Source organism: Eumetopias jubatus, unplaced genomic scaffold (assembly GCF_037043125.1).
Source record: "Eumetopias jubatus isolate StellerSeaLion01/CBP00866 unplaced genomic scaffold, mEumJub1_p1.0 scaffold_15, whole genome shotgun sequence".
NCBI lineage: Eukaryota > Metazoa > Chordata > Mammalia > Carnivora > Otariidae > Eumetopias > Eumetopias jubatus.
The window spans coordinates 93,526,181-93,544,806 of record NW_028274821.1 but is presented as its reverse complement, the minus strand read 5'-3'; the positions used below and the strand labels follow the sequence as shown (position 1 = coordinate 93,544,806).

At 60.7% G+C, this 18,626-nt stretch overlaps 1 protein-coding gene across 2 annotated transcripts in view; it reads left to right on the top strand.

Moving 5' to 3' along the window:
• Positions 1 to 16,068, top strand: part of NACC2 (NACC family member 2) — a 65,169-nt gene extending 49,101 nt beyond the window's left edge. For both annotated transcript variants that reach the window (XM_028094853.2, XM_028094852.2), the window contains exons 3-6: positions 8,377 to 8,541; positions 10,509 to 10,614; positions 11,009 to 11,106; positions 12,386 to 16,068. In XM_028094853.2, the coding sequence (XP_027950654.1) occupies positions 8,377 to 8,541; positions 10,509 to 10,614; positions 11,009 to 11,106; positions 12,386 to 12,894 (878 nt within the window). In that variant the 3' untranslated portion in view covers positions 12,895 to 16,068. The remainder of the gene's footprint in view (positions 1 to 8,376; positions 8,542 to 10,508; positions 10,615 to 11,008; positions 11,107 to 12,385) is intronic.
• The last annotated feature ends 2,558 nt before the right edge of the window (positions 16,069 to 18,626 follow it).

The window sequence follows — 18,626 nt, the reverse complement described above, 5'->3', positions numbered from 1 at the left end:
CTGGCCCCCGGGGTCGTGGCCCGCACGCTCGTCCTGACCTGCACCCTCGATGCTCGGAAGCCTGTTTGATGCGTTGCAGCAGTGCATGCAGTGTGGACGCTGATGAAGCCAGTGTAGACACCCCACGCCCACATCAGAACCAGGGCCGGGAGGCCACAGTAAGCGCTCCGCAGGTCGGGTCAGGTTCGCGGGTGGCCACAGGTCACAGGGGGCGTGCCCTCTAATTCTCCGCCAGGTAGCGTCTCACGCCTCTGTGTCAGGGTTCTCTCCCTTCTGAAATGAACTCAGAATTCTTTCCCGCTTGTTTCTAATTTCTCTCTTTTCTGAGCCATCCGGAAGACTCGGTGCAAGACAGGCTGTTTCTGAAATGCTTGCTGTGACTGACAGGTGACGCTGCTGCTCCCCACGTCCATCTGGAAGCTGCGCTTCCGTAGACGCCTGTCGGCTGCGTCCAGTTCTCTGACTGATTGGCGTGAGTTTGTTCCTGACATCCCGTTACGGTCCTCTTGAGGTCTGTAGCCGGGGCGGCACGCCGTGCCCTGGGCAGATCCGGCCCCTCCTGTGGTCTGTGCGGCCCACGACCCAGGATGCCATTTATCTTTTTAAAGAAAAAAAAGCAAAATAAGGAAAGATACGTAACTGACGTCGCGTTCGGCCCAGACGGCCTCTTCACACTGAAACTTCGCCGACCCCTGTCCTGCAGGATCCTGCCCTGTGTCCTAAACCCCATTAATTTATGCCCTTTCTCCTTTTTTTTTTTTCTTTCAAAGAACCAACTTTGGGATTTTTTTTTTTAATTTTTTATCTTCGTGTATGTTTTCATTTGAGTTTGCTTCAACTTTCTGAGTTCCACTAGCTGTTGTTTTCCTGGTGTTTAAGGCAAATCTTTACACGACTGACTTCTCAGACTTTTCAAACGTGTGCGCGTAGGACCGCATGCTTCCTGGTTCGCGCTGCCGCGTTGTGTGCGGTGCATCTTCTTGTCATCGGCACAGAGCGCGTTCTCCTGTGTTCCTGAGCTGACCCGGGGGGTAGGCGGTGGGGGTGTGGTGCTCAGCTTCCAAACGCATCCTGGGCTTTCTGCTCGTCTCTTTGTTATAACTTCGGGGTTAAATGCCCCTGGCCATAGGGTGTTCAGAGCACTGGTTGCTCTGGAGTCTGTTGAGAATGACTTTATGCCCCGGCGCATGTTCCATATGCACCGAAAAACATGACTGCACCGTTCAGCTCGATGAACCGTCCCGATAATTAAGGCACACCTTGCACCCTGCTTCAGATTTGTTTCCATCTCCCTGTTGAATTAGCCCTTTTCCCACCCGGCGTCTCCTTGGAAAACCTGCTGGGAGTGTCTACGTGCTCTTTGGCTGGCGTGTCCTGTGGGTGCGGACGCCGTGTGTCTGCGTGTGGCTTCCAGCTTCCGTTGTCCTCTTCTTTCAGGTGGGCTCTTGGGTTTGGGTTTTATAGCCAGGATTCACAGACTTCAACTTCTTAGTCTTTTTTAGCACAGTCTGGTTACATTTCGTGTGATTACTGACAACTTTGGGTTTCCTCTCCGTCTTACTGACGAGTTCTCATACGTCCCCGCTAATCCGCTGTGTTTCTCCGTTTTTCCTCTTTCTGATTAATCAGTCATTTGATTCCGTTCCTTTCCCCTTCTCTTACTGTAAGTTTGTGTGCCGCGCTCCCCAGGGTTAGGGATTTCAGCATCCATGCTGATGGACGCGTCTCCTTCAGGGACCTGCTAGGCCTCCCATCCGTGCTCTTAGTTCTGGGGATGTTTTCGGGGCCCCCAGCTCTTCTTGGCCGTGTCAGGGGTTGTGTTGAGACTTCTCCACAGTTTTCCGGGGCTCACCCGCTCCCTCCTCACTGGGACCTCTCGGCCACGATGACTTCCCGTGCGCACCGCCGCGCCTCCTGGGCTCCTGGGACACGGGGTCGTGCTCTCCCGCACATTCTCTGTCCCTTGTACTCTCTCTCATGACTCTCCTAGTTCCGTTCCCTTTCTCTGCTTCAGTCTGAATTATCTTCCAGGTCGGAAATCTTGTCACCTGCTCTGTTTCATCTCCTCTGACACCGACCCCGTGTCCGGGGTCTGATTCTGGTTTTCTGGCGAAGTTCTCCATCGTGTCCCTACATCTCCTGTGCGTAGCGAGAACCGTCGGTTCACAGTGGTGGTGGCCATTGTCCGGGATGGATCGTCAGTGGGTCTGATCCCATGTCTTTTTGTAAATTGCCTTTTTATCACTCATTTTCCCCATGTTCCTGGTAATTTCTTAGTGAGTGCTGGACAGTGTATGAAAACATCTGGGAGCTCCCACCAGCGCTACTGCGAAGATGGTCTGTCCGAAGATGGTCTGTTGCTGGAAGCCTGGGCCTGGAGCTCGCAGGGGCTCGGCGCTGTTCCCGGGCCATGGCTAGTTCTGGGTCTCTGCAGAAGGCCTGGGGTTCCCCAGGGTGCCTCCTCGCGGGCCCCAAAATCTGATATCTGTTTATCTCGTACGTGGGCGCCAAGTTCTCGATTTAACTTTTTTTTTTTTTTTTTTGGTATTTATGTATTTGACAGAGAGAGAGACAATGAGAGAGGGAACACAAGCAGGGGGAGTGGGAGAGGGAGAAGCAGGCTTCCCGCGGAGCAGGGAGCCCGATGCGGGGCTCGATCCCAGGACCCTGGGATCATGACCTGAGCCGAAGGCAGCCGCTTAAAGACTGAGCCACCCAGGAGCCCATTGATTTAACTTTTTTTTTTAGTTTCTTGGTGGTAGTTTTTCTGAATCTGGTCCTGCACACGTGCTGCTTAGTGGTAGAAGGAAGTTGAAGGAAAACTGGGCAGTCTCTTGGGCCGTGGCCCCTCAAGTCTGCACACTCCAGGCCCAGTTCCTCTGCTGCCCGGCCCCACGGCTGCTGCCCGCTCAGCTTGGGGGTCCTGGCCCTAAAAGTCAAGCACCTTATTTTTGTGCAGCTTCTGGAGTTGATCTTAATGGCGGGGGGCCCACTCCTTCATTGCCGCATAGGCGTCTCTGGGGTACCTTACAAGTTACACGCACTTGTTTTCGTATAGCTAATGTATGTTCATCATCATAAACAGTATAAGAAGTCCTCACTATTAGGGAAGGCCATTCTCCCAGCCGTCCCCCTGCCTCCCACCGTCTCCCAGGGGCCTGGCGTCCTGGCGTCCTCCCTACAGAGCGCGTGCGTGCGCTTTACCTAAACACGTTCCCGGGGCACATAGAGCCCCGCTGGGTGTTCATGGTGACCAGTGTCACTGGTGTCACGGGCCGTGATCTGTCCAGTCGTGTGCGGGGGATGGGGAGGCTGCTTGTATCTCGAGGCTGCTGCCGGATGAGCCCTGGGAACTGACAGAGGGATGGAAGGCAGGGGGGGTACGGTCAGCTTGGCAGTGAGAGCGGCCCCTGGGTTTGCTGGATCTCTGGTTGGGGACTTCATGGGGTCTCCCAGGGCCAGACCGGGTGCTGGACACAAAAACAGCAGAGCCCGTGGGGTCTGAGGACAGGCAGCATCGTGGCAGGTTTGACTGGGACAGGCTGAGTTGGACGGGGAGCCGTCCAGAGGAGGTCTCGGATGTTCCGAGCTGGGGCCAGAGGGGCCGCAGCGCGGGGCTGTGCTGGGTGCTGTCCGGGGCTGAGCTATCATGTGCCGCAGTGGAGGGCGTGGGGACCCTGGTGGCACTCGTGTGTCTCCCCACAGAAGAACAGCCCTCGGTGATGACACCCGGCCCCCTGATGCTCTGCACCCGCCCCCCCGGGCCCAAGTGCGACTTTAGGAACTGCCACCTGCCCTGTTCCCCGGACGCTGACCCAGCTGTGTTCGGAGGCACGGATGCTCTTCACGGGCGTGGCCCTGTCAGAGCTGCTGGTCTGGTTGGTGCTGAGCCGGCAGATGCAGAGCAGGGTGAGACCTTTGTGAGGGGAGGCCGCCTGGGACTGAGCAGGAAGGGACAGGGCAGGGCGGGCGGGCATCCCGGGCACAGGGGTGGTATGGCAAGTGTTTGCCATACAGAGTAGCTCGGTCACGCCGCCGTGCTGCTCCCGACAGTCACCCACCCCCGCGCCGTCCCCTGGCAATCACTGATCTGTTCTCTGTCCCCAGAGTTCTGTCTTTGGGGCCCTGTCCTACGAAGGGGTCACCCAGTGCATAACCCTGTGAGATTGGCCCCTTCCCTCCCACAGCGAGTCTGAGACTCACCTGCGCGGTGCAGCGGCTGCAGCAGTCCTTCTGGATGACTCGCCCTGCAGGTGCTCGGCGGTATATCCGCCCGCTGCCGCGGGGCATTGGGCTGTCTCCAGGCTGGGGCAGGTGTGAGCAGAGCAGGTGTGAGCGTCCTTGCTCGGGGCCTGTGCGGACCGTCTCCGTGTCTCCTTGCTCCCGGGTGAGTACTTTGGATTGGACCGCCGGCTCCCTGGGAAGCCGCTCGGCCAGCGTGCGCACCCGCCAGCCGGGGTCCCGCACCCAGCCGTTCCGCACCCTGCGCCGCCCAGCGTGCCCGGGGTCTGCGAGCTCAGCCGCTCTGTAGGTGTGAGGTGGGGGTCTCTGTGCGGTTTTATGTGCTGTTTTCTAATGGCTGATGATGTGGAGTGTCTTTTCATGTGCTAATTTGCCATCTGTATATTCTCTGGCCAAGTGTCTGTTCAGATCTTTTGCTCATTTTAAAAACTGAGTTGTCCATTTTCTTGCTGTTGAGTTTTGAGAGTTCACGCTAGATTTCCAGGGCAAGTCCTGGGTCAGATGTGTGGTCTGCGGACCACTCCCTCTGGTCCGGGGCGGGCCTCCTGTCCGTCATTCACAGACTGGAGGTTTTTGTTTTCATGAAGTCGGTTAACCTGTTGAGTCTTTCATGGGTGATGCTCTTGGGGTCGTGTCTAAGCTTTTAGCTGAACCCAAGATCACAGAGATTTTCTTCCAAAAGTTTTATGCTTTTTGTGTCTTATGTTAGGTCCGTGATCCATTTCTACTCATTTTTGGGTAAGGTGTGAGGTTTAGATCGAGGGTGGTTTTATGGTTTTGCTTTTGCGATTTGCCCGCGCACAACCCCTTTCTGGGCACCACGTGTTGGAACAGCTGTCCCTTCCCCCACCGTGGTGAGTGACCCTTTGTCACAAAGCAGCTGAGCGTGTGTGTGGGGGGGTCTGTCTCTGGGCTGTGGACAGGGTGTCCCTCTGCTTGCCCGCACAAACCTCGCGGGCTTGGTTACAGTCATTCTATAGTAAGTCAGAAGTGGACGGTGTGATTTAGCATTTTTCTTTCCATTTAGTTGTAAGTTGTATTTTCCTACATAATCACAGACAAGGGGCTCCTTTCCTTAATCTGCCGTTTTAACAGTGTATACTCTTGTAGGGTGGGAGTACCCTTCTCTGTCCCCCCACGTCCCTGCCCAACCTCAGTGGAGCTCTGTCACCTGCTGGCGGCCACTCGCACTAGTGGGGGGCTCCCTACCGAGGGTGGGGGCTGCCTGTGCCGCCTGAGTGCATCTGGGGACAGGAACAGAGTCTACTCCTGGGGCCCTGTGACGCCAGCATCCTGTGGCTGGGGGCTTGGTATGTTTTGCTTGGGGAGAGGGCCCAGCGCTTTTTCTAGCTCCTCAGTCAGTGAGCCACAGGAGGTTGAAAAAGTACAGGAGTAGAGGCCAGTGACCCTCCCGGGGTCCCGCCAGACCTGCCTCGCCTGCTCTGCCCTCCGTTGGTCCTCCCCCCCCAGTTGTATCGAGATCGAGTCGGCAGACGTCACTGTGTAGACTATAAGATGAGGACCACGTGGCGTTGGGTGAGGGCCAGCGTCTCCCACGGATGCCATTCGTCTCTTTCAAGAGAATAGTTCTGTTGCACCGGAAGATACACCACTAGGATTTCCCACCATAGCTGGTTTTGGGGGCGCCGTCCAGGGGCGTCAAGCATGCTCGCACTGCTATGCTGTCGTGCCCTCATCTGCCTCCAGGACTCTCCGTCTTCCTGACCCGACTCTGTCCCGTTACACACGGACCTCCGCTACCGCTGTCCGTCCCTGCGGACAGACCAGTGGCATCTGGCGGGATCTGTCCTCTGTGCTGGGCTCACCTCTCTCATCATGATGTTCCGAAGGCCCCATCCTTCCTTGGCTGGACTCCCGCAGCGTCACCGACTCAGGGAGCACTTGGGTCCCTTCTTGGTGCCCAGAGTTCCCCGCAGAGTCCCTCCTTGCGTCCAGTTATAGCTCTCTTTGTGCGTGATCTGAGGGTCACTGCCTGTCCTTGGTTGCTGCTTCCCTTTTGGCCCAGATCAGCTACTGTTCCAGATCATTCCGCAGAGGCCCTTTCGACCGTGACTCACCTTTCCTGCACTGAGTGATTACTCACCTGTTGGTACAGATAGCTAATTGCTCTTTCATGTGCTTCTCTCCAAATTCCACGGTGCCAAAATATTTGGAGCCCACAGTCCTGGAAGCCGGTTAAAAACGGGGCCGTTGATGGGGAAGGGAGCAGTGGTGCCTCAGTGCGATCCGCAGGGCAGCCTGCCATGTCCCTGCCCACAGCCCACCAAGGGGCCTCCCAGCACGCCTGCAGCCAGGCGCCCAAACGCCCGCCCCAAAGCCACAGGGATGCACGGGGCGGGGGGTCATGCCCCCTGGCCTCCCTACCCCCCGCACGCTCTCCCAGGTCTCCAGAACCTGGTTGTAAGCCATCCCCTCTGCTCCCTGGAAGGAGGAGCACTTGATGCTCAGCTGTGGGCTGCAGTGGCGGCGGCAGGAGATTTGGGGCCCGGGGAAGGGGCGGGGAGGGGATTCGGAGCACCTTTCCAGATGAGCCACCACTCGGGTTCGGGTATTTTTAGCTTGCGCAGTATCCGGCGCTCGGCAGAGCAGAAATAGAAGAGGCTCTTTTGGATGTTCTGGATCTGCCGGTCTCTGGCTCTCGGGAGCCGGGCTGGGGGGCTGGGGGGCAGGCGCGCGGACCGCAAACAAGTTCTGCTGTTGAGAGAAACACGGCAGGACGCGTTGTGGATGGCGTGACTTCGGCTGGTGAGCGCTCTTTATGTAAATGCCACGCGCTGGCGTGCGTCTGCGTGTGTAATCACAGCCGGCCGTGGGGGGCGGGGGCGGGTAATTATGTTTTAAAATATCATCCGGGTTGTTTTTGCTGTGCTCCCTGAGCCCCCGGGTATTCCAGGTTTGGAAGATTCTCTGTTGCTCTCCGCCGATCCGCCCCCGCCCGCGTGCCCCGCACACACCTGGTGGGAGGTGTCGCCCGACCCCCAGAGCGGCCCGATGCCCTCTCGCCTGTGTCCTGGTCTGGGGCAGGCTGCCTGGAGCTGCAGGCCCCCCTCCGCACTGAGCCCAGCCGCCTGCCTTCTCCAGAGAGGCCCGCCCGCGGTGTCCAGGAGGCCGGCCCCCCAGGGGCTGGGCGGCCCCCACCACTCCCCTCCGGGAGCTTGAGGCTGCTCCAGGTTCTGGAGGCCTGGGGGTGTGGGGGGTCTGCCCAGGACCCTTCCTTGCCATCCTCGCTCCCGCAGCCCCTTCGCGGCAGCCCTCATGTGGCTTCCCCAGGTCCTCGTCCCACAGCCCGGCCCGGCCCCTCCCACCTCGGTGCCCACAGGAGCTGAGTCTTCCTGTGACCCGTAAGGGGGCAGTGGGTCACAGTGCGGAGGGGACAGGACCCCTGGCCCAGCCTGAGCCTCAGCAGGCAGGTTCCCGTGGCCGGGCCGGGCCTGGAGGGCAGCTCAGGGGTGGGGTCCTCAGGGCGGGGAGGGGAGAGGGGCGGCAGCCACCTCCATGTCCACAGCCTGCTGCTCTCATGTTCCCGTGTGGCGCAGGGCCGTCAGAGGGGGCCCCGCCCCCGCCCCCCGCAGCTGCAGGTGTGGCGGGGGGCCGGGCTCTGCTGCTGGCAGGTGTTTATGCAGTGGTCTCGTCCAGGCGCTGCGGTGCACCCTCTGGGGAAGCGCCCCACCTGTGAGCCATCAGGCTGGGCGCATACACATGGCCTGTTCCGCTCCCAGCCTGCACTCTGTCCGGAGAGGGGCCGCTCCACCTGGTCAGACCGCGGGCCCAGCCCCCTTGCACAGGCCACTCTTGTTCCTGCCTTGTCTGCAGGCCTCTGTCTGGTGCACACTTCCTCCTGGGAGCCTCCTGGGCCCTCACAGCTAGTTTCCAGGTCCTGTGGCATCCCTCCCTGCCTTCCTCCGTTTGCTTACTCACTCTGGTCCTCTTTGCCAGGGTCAGGACCAGGTGGGCCAGGAGAGAGAACGGAGGGCAGGTACAGAGCAGTCCAGCCCACTGTGGAGAGTGGGCATGGAGCGTGTCTGACCCGGGCCTGGGTGGGCAGGGAGGGCATTCTCCCTGCCCTGGCCCGGCCTGAGAACGCCCCTGACCAGATCGGGTGTGTGTCCGCAGTGCAAGAGAAGCCGGAGCCTGTGCCACTGGAGAGCCGCTCCTGTGTACTCATCCGCCGTGACCTCGTGGCCCTGCCCGCCAGCCTCATCAGCCAGATCGGGTACCGCTGTCACCCCAAGCTCTACTCAGAAGGGGACCCCGGCGAGAAGCTGGAGCTGGTAGCAGGTGAAGGGCCCTCCCCGCCCATCTCTTGTATGCAAATGCCCTCATTTTTTTTTCCTTCGGAGCAGTGAACAATGTACTCATCACCAATCAGTCAAAAAAAAAAAAAAGAAGATAGAACATCTTAAATTTCCTCTAATTTCCTTTTAGAAGAATGTGTCATTAAGAGGAGTTATTCAATTGAATTAATTTAGCATTTTAATTGAATCCCCTGGGCTGGCCGCGCATCTGATTGGCAGGGGCTGCAATCACGATTGTGTTTTAATTTAGGTGGCAGAGAAAACCACATCGAATAGAGCGTGCTGGTCCCCCTCCCCCAGCCCCCACAGTGCCCCCCCACCCCCCGGCAGCGTTGACGGGGAACCACCCGAGGTTCCAAATGCATCTCGGAGTCGGAAACAGAGTTCTGTGAAGACAAAGGGCACCCGTTAGGGCCGCGTGCCTTTGTCAGAAAGACTCCTCTTCCCAGCGTGGGGCTCCGCTTGGCCTCACAGCTCCTGGCAGACCTTTAAGGCTCTTCACGGGGAAGATGCGGCTGCTGTCACCCGCGCTGGGGCCACTTTCCAGGAGTGTCCTCCCGTGGCCACGGCGGGGGGCCCCAAACGGGCTGGCCAGGACCCACGGGCACCGTCCCTCCTCAGTGCTGGCATGCACCCGCTCTGAGCCTCTGGGTCCCCCCGGGCCTGTTTGGTACTCCTGACCGCTGCACCCGGGGCAGTACTGTGGGGTTCTGCCCGACCGTCCCCTCTGCTGGGAGGTCGCAGAGGGCGGCGGCAGAGCAGGGCAGAGAGGGGTGGCTTGGCCCTGCAGCTAACCGGAGAGCAACCGGGCCTGGGAGGGGTGGGGCACACCTGTCTGTCAGGGTTTGGGGTTGGGAGGGGCGAGGACTGACCACCTTCCCTGGCCCGACCCACAGCTGGACATCAAGTGGCCAGGCCCCACGGTGCCCTAGCCCCCGTTACAGAGTCCCAACAACAAGGCCTGTCCAGCCCGTGTGGCTCACGGTGACCTGCTCTGCTGTTGGCTTGGAGCCTCTGCAGACAGGAGATGGGCGGACGGGGGCCCTCAGGGGCACTTGGCATGCCGTGGCCGAGCACGGTCAGACAGCACTGACCTGACGCCCCAGTGGTGGTCTCCACCCAGAGCCCCGAGGCCGCCGAGCCAGGGCCCGCCCAGGCCAGAGCACCTCCGCGCACCTTCCTTCCACCCTGCTCCCTCCCTGTCTTTTTTCCCAACAAGATCCACTCTGGGGTCTGTGACACGGGGGTCCTAGGGGAAGGCCTAAAGGGAAGAAGACACCCCGCACGTGTGTGCCCTTTGGTGTCTTCTTGTCCAGAGTTGGGGGCACTGTCCCACGCATGCATCCGTTCCTTTTTCCGTGGGCGCCGTCTGGTCCAGCAGAGGCCGCCCCACGTTCTCAGTAGGCTCCGGCCTTGGTGCTCCCGGGCCGTGCTGGGTACCTGAGCCTTGCCAGTCTTCTTCGGGGTAAACAGCACTGCGTGCCCTCGCTAACCACACCCCTGCCCTGTGGCTGGCTGCGCCCTCCCCCCACACACCCTGGGCCGGGTGACCTCCCTAATCCCAGCTCCCCTGCACTGTCTGAGGTGCTTTGGTTTTGGGGAAAGGATGGAGAGGTGAGAAGTGTTTCCCAAGCCGAGGGCCGAGCAGGGGATTCCCTTGAGGCTGGAAGGGTGATTTGGGGACGGTGCTCTGAGGCATGTGACCCAGGCCGCCTCCTCCAGGTGGCAGGGCCTCAGCACAGCGAGGATAGCCTGGAGCGATGGTCCCCAGCCTGTGGGGTCCCAGGCCCGGGGGCAAGTGCTGCACTTAGCAGTCAGGGCGGCCTTGCACTGCTCCCCATGCTGCCAGCACCCCCGGGCCTGCAGTGCGCCTGTTCTGGCGCCAGCGGCCCCTGGGAAGGTCATGGCCCTGGGTTGTGGGTCACAACCTCTCCTGTCTGGTGGTCACAGGCTCCGGGGTCTACATCACGCGTGGTCAGCTGATGAACTGCCACCTCTGTGCAGGGGTGAAGCACAAGGTCCTGCTGCGGCGGCTGCTCGCCACGTTCTTTGACAGGTGGGTCCCTGGGCCGGTGTGGAAGTTTCTAGGGTCTCCTCTGGCAACGAGCTCACGGCGGCCTCACCTTCATGGCCCCCCACCTTCCTGACGTCCTGCCACGGTGTCAGCCCGAGGACTGTGAGGCTGTGTGGGGGGCACGCCCACCCAGACAGGGCCCGGCTCTCCTGGACACCCCCCCCCCCGGCCCCTGTAAAACGGAGAGCCACATTGATTCATGGTGGGCCGGAGGAGCCCCGTCCCCAAGGGGCTTTGCTTCCCTCCTGTCTCTGGAGGGTGCTACTGACCCCTAGAAATGAACAGCAGTGCCAGGGGGCGGCTGGGTGGGCAGATCCCATTCCTGCGGCACCTCTGGCCAGTGGCGTCACTGCCCCCTCCGTCCCCCCCCCCCCAGGAACACTCTGGCCAACAGCTGTGGCACTGGCATCCGCTCTTCTACCAGCGACCCGAGCCGCAAGCCTCTGGACAGCCGGGTTCTGAACGCTGTGAAACGTGAGTGCTCCGGGGTCCCCTGGGTGGGCTGGAGGGGCTGCCCGGGTCCCCAGGTGCCGGGGACGGTGGCCTCTCCATGGCGCCATGCCAGCCCTGTAGGGCTGGGGAGGGAGAGAGAAAAGAGCAGCTCTCGGGAGCCAGGTCTCGAGGTGTTAACGTTCTTGGTAGGTTTCCAAGCATGATGGATTCAGCTGCGTGCGAAACTATTTTAATATGTGAAATAGATCTAATTTTCCTTTTTGAACAAAACCCCTTATTTACATTTCGAGGTTATTTTGAGCCTTTGCCATCTGCTCGCCGACTTCTGCCTCCCGCTCCTGGGTGCGTGGGGGCGGAGCCCAGTCCATCTCCGCAGCCCACGGCTGCCCCCCGCCCCCCCCCCCCAAGTCCCTCCACCGCCCCGGGACGGGGAGGGGCCTGCCGTCCGGCCCAGGCCACCCCGGGTGGCCCTCCCACGGCGGTCGGCACACAAAACACCGTCTTCCTTCCTTGCTTGGAAAACATGTCTTGTGAGACTAATTCTGTCTTAGAGCAAAGAGGGGCCTTTGTGGTCGGTAATTACGGTCCCAAAGCTGCTGTGCTGGCTGGGCGCCGGGAAGAGGCGGGGGGTGTGCGGTGCTGCTGGTGTGAGGGGCTCGCCCCAGGGACCTGTGTCCAGCCCCCAGGCTGCTTGCAGAGCTGGGTCCTGTGGCTCCTGGTGGAGGGGAAGGAGGGGCGCTGTTCGTGATGCTGGGGTGCTGATAGGGCCCTGCTGCCGCTTCCTCCTGGCTGGGTGCTGGGCCCAGGACAGGTGTGGACTGGCTCCCGCCGTGCTCCTCATCCAGCCTGTGAGGACGAGCCTCTGATGAGGGCCCCGAGCCCCAGAGTGGGCAGGTGCCCGGGGCTGCCTGACTTCGGGACCCTGCCCTGATGGCCCCTCTGGTCAGAGCAGCATCCTCGAGCAGGCTTGTCTCCGCAGGCCCTGGGACCCAAGGTGGGTGGGACAGAGAAAGTGAGGCCCAGAGATGGCCAGGGACCTGCCAGTGTGCGGGGAGGCCCACAGCCCTGTGCCCCGATGCTGCCTGTCCCTCCTCCCCTGGATGCTCCCGCCAGAGGCTGTCCCGAGGGAACAGGGCAGGGCCCCCGGGACGACCACTGGTCTACAAGCTGAGGCCAGCAAGGACCTGGGTGGCCACACGGCCTGCCGTGCCGGTGGGCAGCAGGGTGGAGGGCAGTGTGGAGGCCCCGGCCCCGGCCCCTGGGTCGCTGACGCCCGCCCCCCCGCGCCCTCTGCTTGCAGTGTACTGTCAGAACTTTGCCCCCAGCTTCAAGGAGAGCGAGATGAACGTCATCGCGGCGGACATGTGCACCAACGCGCGCCGCGTCCGCAAGCGCTGGCTGCCCAAGATCAAGTCCATGCTGCCCGAGGGTGTGGAGATGTACCGCACAGTCATGGGCTCCTCGGCCGCCGGCGTGCCCCTCGACCCTGACTTCCCGCCCACCGCGGCGCAGGTGTTCGAGCAGCGCATCTACGCCGAGCGGCGGGGCGACGCCGCCACCATCGTGGCTCTGAGGACTGACGCCGTGAACGTCGACCTGAGCGCTGCCGCCAACCCCAGCTTCGATGCGGGCGAGGAGGCGGACGGGGCCGGCTCGGTCATCCAGGAGGTGGCCGCGCCCGAACCGCCGCCACCCGCTGCCGCGCAGAGCCCTCCAGCGCCCTTCGAGCAGGGCAGCGCCAGCTCCAGCCGGCCGCAGACGCCCGCGGCGCCCCGGAGACAGGAGGCGTCCTACGCGGGGACCTTGTAGAGGAGCCGCCGGGAGCCTCGCGGGACCGGTACTAAAGCTGCTTGCATGCGTTACTAATACAAACAAATGTGATCAAGCCACTTACCTACGGGACTGCTACTGTTGCCTGACAAAAATGTGATTTTTATTCTGCTTGTATTTAAAGTTTATGAAGGAAACAAATGCATTCGTTATACTGTAAAGGATTAGTCCGCTGGTGACCTAGTTGTGCAGAAGGTCCCAGGGCTCCTTTTGATATCTGCGAGGTTCGTCTCCGGGCTGTGGGCCCCTGACCCCGCTCTGGGAGGGGCGAGAGCCTGCGGCCCCCGGTGCCCGGGGCCCTGTGGCGTGGGGCACGCGTCTCCCAACACTCACTGCTCATCGGGGGGACCCCGCCTGCTCCTCTGGGGCCAGGGGCCAAACTCCTCTTGTTTTCCCTTCTTCCTGAGACCCGGGGCTCAGGCCTGCCGGGTCCCCCGCGTGCGTGGGGTGCGGGAACGTGTGTGTGAGTATGCGCGTGTGTGTGAGCGTGTGCGGGAGCAGCGGTGTGGGCACCACAGAGGGGAGGGAGAGGTGCGTGCCCCTCCGTCCTCCCGCCCCACGCCCGTGGGCCCTCCCGGCCCCTTCAGCTCCACGGCCCCCAGTGCCCGCCAGCTCTACCTGGCCGCCCGCCGTCCTGTGGTGCAGCCCCACCGCCCTCAGCCATGTTGGGATTACATTTGTTTATTTGTTTTTGTCTTAATTCAGATCTATTTCATGTATGGTTTGAAAACTTTCAGACCCAAAAGAGCAAAAAATTAGGGAGGATTTGGTGTCCCTGCCCTCAACCTGCTATGCTTTGGGCTGGGTCATCTGTGCACCGCGTCCCGCCCAGCCCTGGCCCAGGTCCCACGCGCCTCCTGTTCGGAACCGGGTGGCGGGGGGGGGTCCAAGGGAGACACAGCCAGGGTGTGTGGCAAAGGAGGGGCTGGGGGCCCCACTTGGCCAGGCTGGGCTGGGGCGGGTCCCCCATATTGTGCTGCAAACCTTGGGGCCAGGCGGGCAGGAGGTGGGCACGGGCCAGGCTGCTGGGCAGTTTGCAGGAGGAGCCCGGGAGCAGCAGGGTGGAGGTTCTGGAATGCGTGTGGCAGGGTGCAGTGAGGAGGGGCCCTAGAAATTGTTGGCTTGTTTGAGGCTGGAAGGCTCACGTTGAAGTTCAGTTGCTGTTTTTTGGTGAGCGAGGGCACGGGTTGTGTGCACATGTGGCCACTGGCCCGGGGGCTTCCTTCATCCTGAGCCCCAGGCAGTCTGGTCCTGGGGAGACCAGACACCCCTCCATTCCCGGACGTGAAGGGGTCTATTGGTCCCCCTCCTCAGCACTCTGCCTCCCCTGACCAGGTGCAGAGCAAGCCCACCAGACCCCCTGTGTGCACAGGGCCGAGCAGGTGTGGCTCAGCCTCCCTGTGACCCACAAAGCTGAGCCTCCCCCGGCCGCAGGCAACCTTGGGGGTGTTTAGGCATCTTTCCGCTCAGGTTCCTCCTGACTGCTACCCTGTGTGGAGAGGCTTTGGGGGAGACCTGGGCTGGGCGTGGAGCCTCCAGGCCTCCTCCAGCCGGGCCAAACATGTGCCTGCCCTCCAGAAAGATCTGATGGCTCCCAGGAAGGGGTGGGGAGACCTTGGGCAGGCCCATGGGGAGCTCATCTCAGCCCCTGTGCCCGAGGGCAGGGGGGTCTGGGCCTGAAGAGACTGCACTCCTGCTAGGGCTCCGAACCAACCACCTGGCCTAGGGGTGAGCCTCTCTCTTTCCCTGCCTCTTTCTCCCCTGACCTGGGCCCAGGTGGGCTTAGAGCTGCATGAGCCTGGGGCCCCAGGCCACTCAGGACCTAACCCTCTTGGAACTGAGAGGCCAACCCCCAGCATCCTCAGGCAGCCACTGGGGGGTGGAGGTGAGGATGGGGAGGGTTGACCCCATCCCCCTCTGCAGCTTCCCTCCCTGACCCCAACGTGCACTTTAATTTGACCATCCCTGAGGACCCCGGGGAGACGGCTGGCCTCTCCTGGCGGTCAGCAGAAGGGCTTGCGCGCTTGCTCTCCCCCTCCCCCTCTCTTTCTCCTCCACTCCAGAGTGGGAGCGGCCCCCGACCCGAGGCCAGGACATGAAGGGGTGCCCTTGGCCCGGCGGCGGCGGCACCCACGCAGAGAAGGCCTGACTGCTGCTCAGGCCAGCACAATGTCCCGTGACCTCTGTCCCTTAATCGTTTATAACCGCCGTCTGTTTTGTTGTTCTGGGTAAGGAAGGCAAGAGCTATACGTGAAACTTTAATACTTCAATGTGAATGGGTTCTGAGCTCTCCCTGTGCCCCGGGCGGGCCAGGCCGAGCGTTTTGCACTAATGTGTCCCGCGGTGGACGTGGGTCCGGAGCGTTTGCAGACGGGCATGGCTGATGATTGTATCTGCCGGGGCGCTCCCTCCGCGTCCTGAATGTTCCGCGGGGCGGGCAGCGGCGGGCCTGGGCTCGGAGGGGCCTTCCAGAGTGCCTTAGCATCTTCTGATCATTTTTCCCAAGGAAAACCAATTAAGAAAACCGGACCCTCCCCCTCCTCTGTTTACAAGACGACTAATTCCTGTCCTGTGAGCGTGATCCTGACTCACCCAGACCCTGTAGACCGAGAGACAAGCCACTCAGTATTTATGACATGTCTGCACCTTTATTCCCGAGCTTGACTATTAGCAATACGCATACACTATGTAGTCTATTATAGAGCTAAGTTAGACCCGCGCCGTTTTGAGGAGGAGAGAAGGGACTGGACCCCGTCGGAGGGGACGTGGCGGGCAGCCGGCCGGGCCCCCATCCTCACCCGCCCTCCCCGGCGGATGGGCTGTGCTGAAGGAGGCAGCTGGGACGGAGTGCAAAAGGTCCAGAAGCAGGGATGGGGGGGTGACGGATACTGTGAGCTGGCGGGGCCACCCGGCCGGTGCGCCTCGGTACTTGAATTCTGTCTTGTGTTCTGCACTGTGTCTGCTCTCACCCAGAGTTCTCTGTGGTTGCTTAACTTTGCGTTGGATTCGATAGTCTTGCCTTGCCCCCTGAATGTGGCCGTGGCCGTGGATGAGCGGCCGGCGGGGAGAGACCGTCCGGGGAGCAGACCGGCTGCTGTCTCCTCTGGGGAAGCTCGTTCTGGGGCGGTTGTGTTTGGAGCTGGGAGGGACGCAGAGGGGGAGGGGAGGGGCGGGGGCGGCGACTCTGGGGTGCCCGGCCCTGACCTGTTCCCCCTTAACGGCGGAACGTTCTAGTGCCTGCCCAGTGCCACCCCCAGCCACTTACTGCTTAGATTCCCCTCAGATGGGTTATATTTATGGAAATATCTTGATGCCGGTGGAAGGAGGCTGATGGCCCATTAACCAACCAAAAACTGCGAGAGGAACCTCTGTTTGCCTCTGCCAGCAGTAAATCCTAAACACAGAATGGAGAGTTCATAGCTGTCTTGAGCTTTAACTACTGTTTCAGAATGTTGCTGATGCATAAATTTGTCATTATGTCAGCCGGGCAGCTCCGAGCGCGTGTCGCCCGCCACCGGCCGGAGATCGTTAGGGCTTGGTACAAGATGTTTCTAATGTGGCAAAGGTTTTGGGTTTTGTTTGTTTGTTTTGTTTTGTTTCTTTGGAAAAAAAAACCGAAAAGGAAAATTATGCAGAATCTAAAGCATTCAGATTGGACAACCTGCTTGAATTCTGATCAACCCCTTCATTGTTAGCGTTTTGCACATGATTGTAATTTTTATGTCAAAAGAAGCCAAAACTTGCAATACTATTTTTAGCAGACAAAAAAAAAAAAAAAGAACTAAGTATAAAATGTATAAATATTTTTGACTTGAACATTTGGATGGCACTGGGTGCAAACAGACCATTCATCCTTTGGACGGAATGTTTGGGAAAAAGAGCCTTTTTACAAAGAGACGGTTGATGTCCAGTCTGGTGAGGGGGTGAAGTCCTACTGTAACTCACGACTGTTAAACAATAAATAAATGAAGTCACTGTTCCTTGTGCCGCGGAGCAGGTTTGTTTTCCTAGGACCCACCCCCAGCCCCCCTGAGAGAGCGAGTGGGCTCGTTCCAGCCCCAGCAGGTGCGTCCGCTCCTCCTTCCGCTCTTGCTGCATTTGAGCCACGGCTGACGCTGCACCAGTCACTCAACCTAAAACAGAGACGCCCCCCGGCGGCCAGGAAACCCAGGGCTTCCGTGGCGCGCCGAGCCCGGTGCAGGAGGTGGAAGTCGTTGCAAACAGAAGGATGTGATCGTTAATTGTAAAGCGCTTTGTAAAATTCACATTTACAGAATAATAAAGTCAGTTCAAACCCAAGTGGCCTGCGCTTTGCTCCATCAGTGGGACTGGGGGAGACATTGCGGAGCCGGGGGGAGAGCCGGGTGTTGGGCAGGGTGACCCGGGGACTCGGGACACCCCCAGGAGCCAGGATCACCACATGGGGGCGGGCCCCCCCCCAGGCTTGTTGTCCACCCAGGGCCAGAGATCCGGCTGCGGGGGTCCAGAGCCACTGGGCCCTCTTAACCTCCCGCTCCCCCAGCGTCTCACCTTACACGGGAAGGGGGCTGGGTGCAAGGGGCGTGTCACATGCTTGTGGGAGGGCCTTGGGCTGGCCTGTGAGGGGTTCCTTTTCTCTTTATTGTCTGCACACTGGGAAAGCCACCTCATCCGGCTCACCTGCCTGCCACCCGCCAGGTGTGAGGCTACCTCCTTCCAGTCCCCCAGCCGCCTCCTCCTGGGCCAGGTCTGCCCCCACATGGACAGAGGGGGAATTGCAAATGAATCGCAGGTCCCCTGGCCTGACCTGGAGCCCCTGGTGCCAGGTGGGTGGGTGGCATCTTCCAACCATCTGGGGCGCCGTCCCCACCGGGCCAGCTCTGGACTGGGGTCCTCAGATTCAGGCAAGCCTGGCAGCTCACGGCCTCCTTTGTTTCTCTGCTGTGTCCACAAGAATGTTTGTGAGCTCCCCCTGAAACCTAGGCCCTGGGCAAGCAAGGCCTTGCATCAGGGTGTCCCTCAGCCCTGGGTTAGGCCCCTCACACGTGCTTCCCACACCCGGACACCTGCGTGGTGGGCTCCTGTCTTCTCAGCTGCACCGCTGGTCTCTGCCTGAGCTAAGCCATGAGGTGTATTTGCTCACTTGTTTAGCGAGCTTCTCCCAAGGGCAGGGGTCTGTGGGTCTGCTTCACGGTGACGTCCCCAGAATGGGGTCCCCTGGCGCCATGGCCAGCACAGAGGGAGCACAACGTCTAAAATGAGTGGCCGTGGTTTTCAGAGGGGCCCCCTGCACAGAGGGGCTCTGCATCCACGGTCAGCACATCACACTCTCTCCCCAGGAATGCCCAAGGAGCCTGGCCCAGGCGGGGCTGGGGAGCTGGGTATGTGTGTCCCCGCCCCACTGCCAAGCCCAGCTCTGGCCACCGGGGCAGCGTGCCACTTCTGGTCTTGTTTTCAGAGCTGTTCCCTACCACCCCCAGCCAGCTGACCAGTGTTATCTCAGGCCTGTGCAAGGCCCTTCCCACCCACGCCTCAAAGCTGCTGGATGGGGTGGATTCCCCTGTCATCTCCCTGGGCTGGTGGAGACAGCCCACCTCTGGGCTGTGGGACACGTACGTGGGAAGCCCCGAAGCCCCCTCACGGCCCTCCAAATGCCCCACCCAGGCGGTCCGGGGCCAGCCGAGGCCCAGTGGGGTAGGAGTACCAGGAGGGTCTGGGCTTGGAACCCAGTT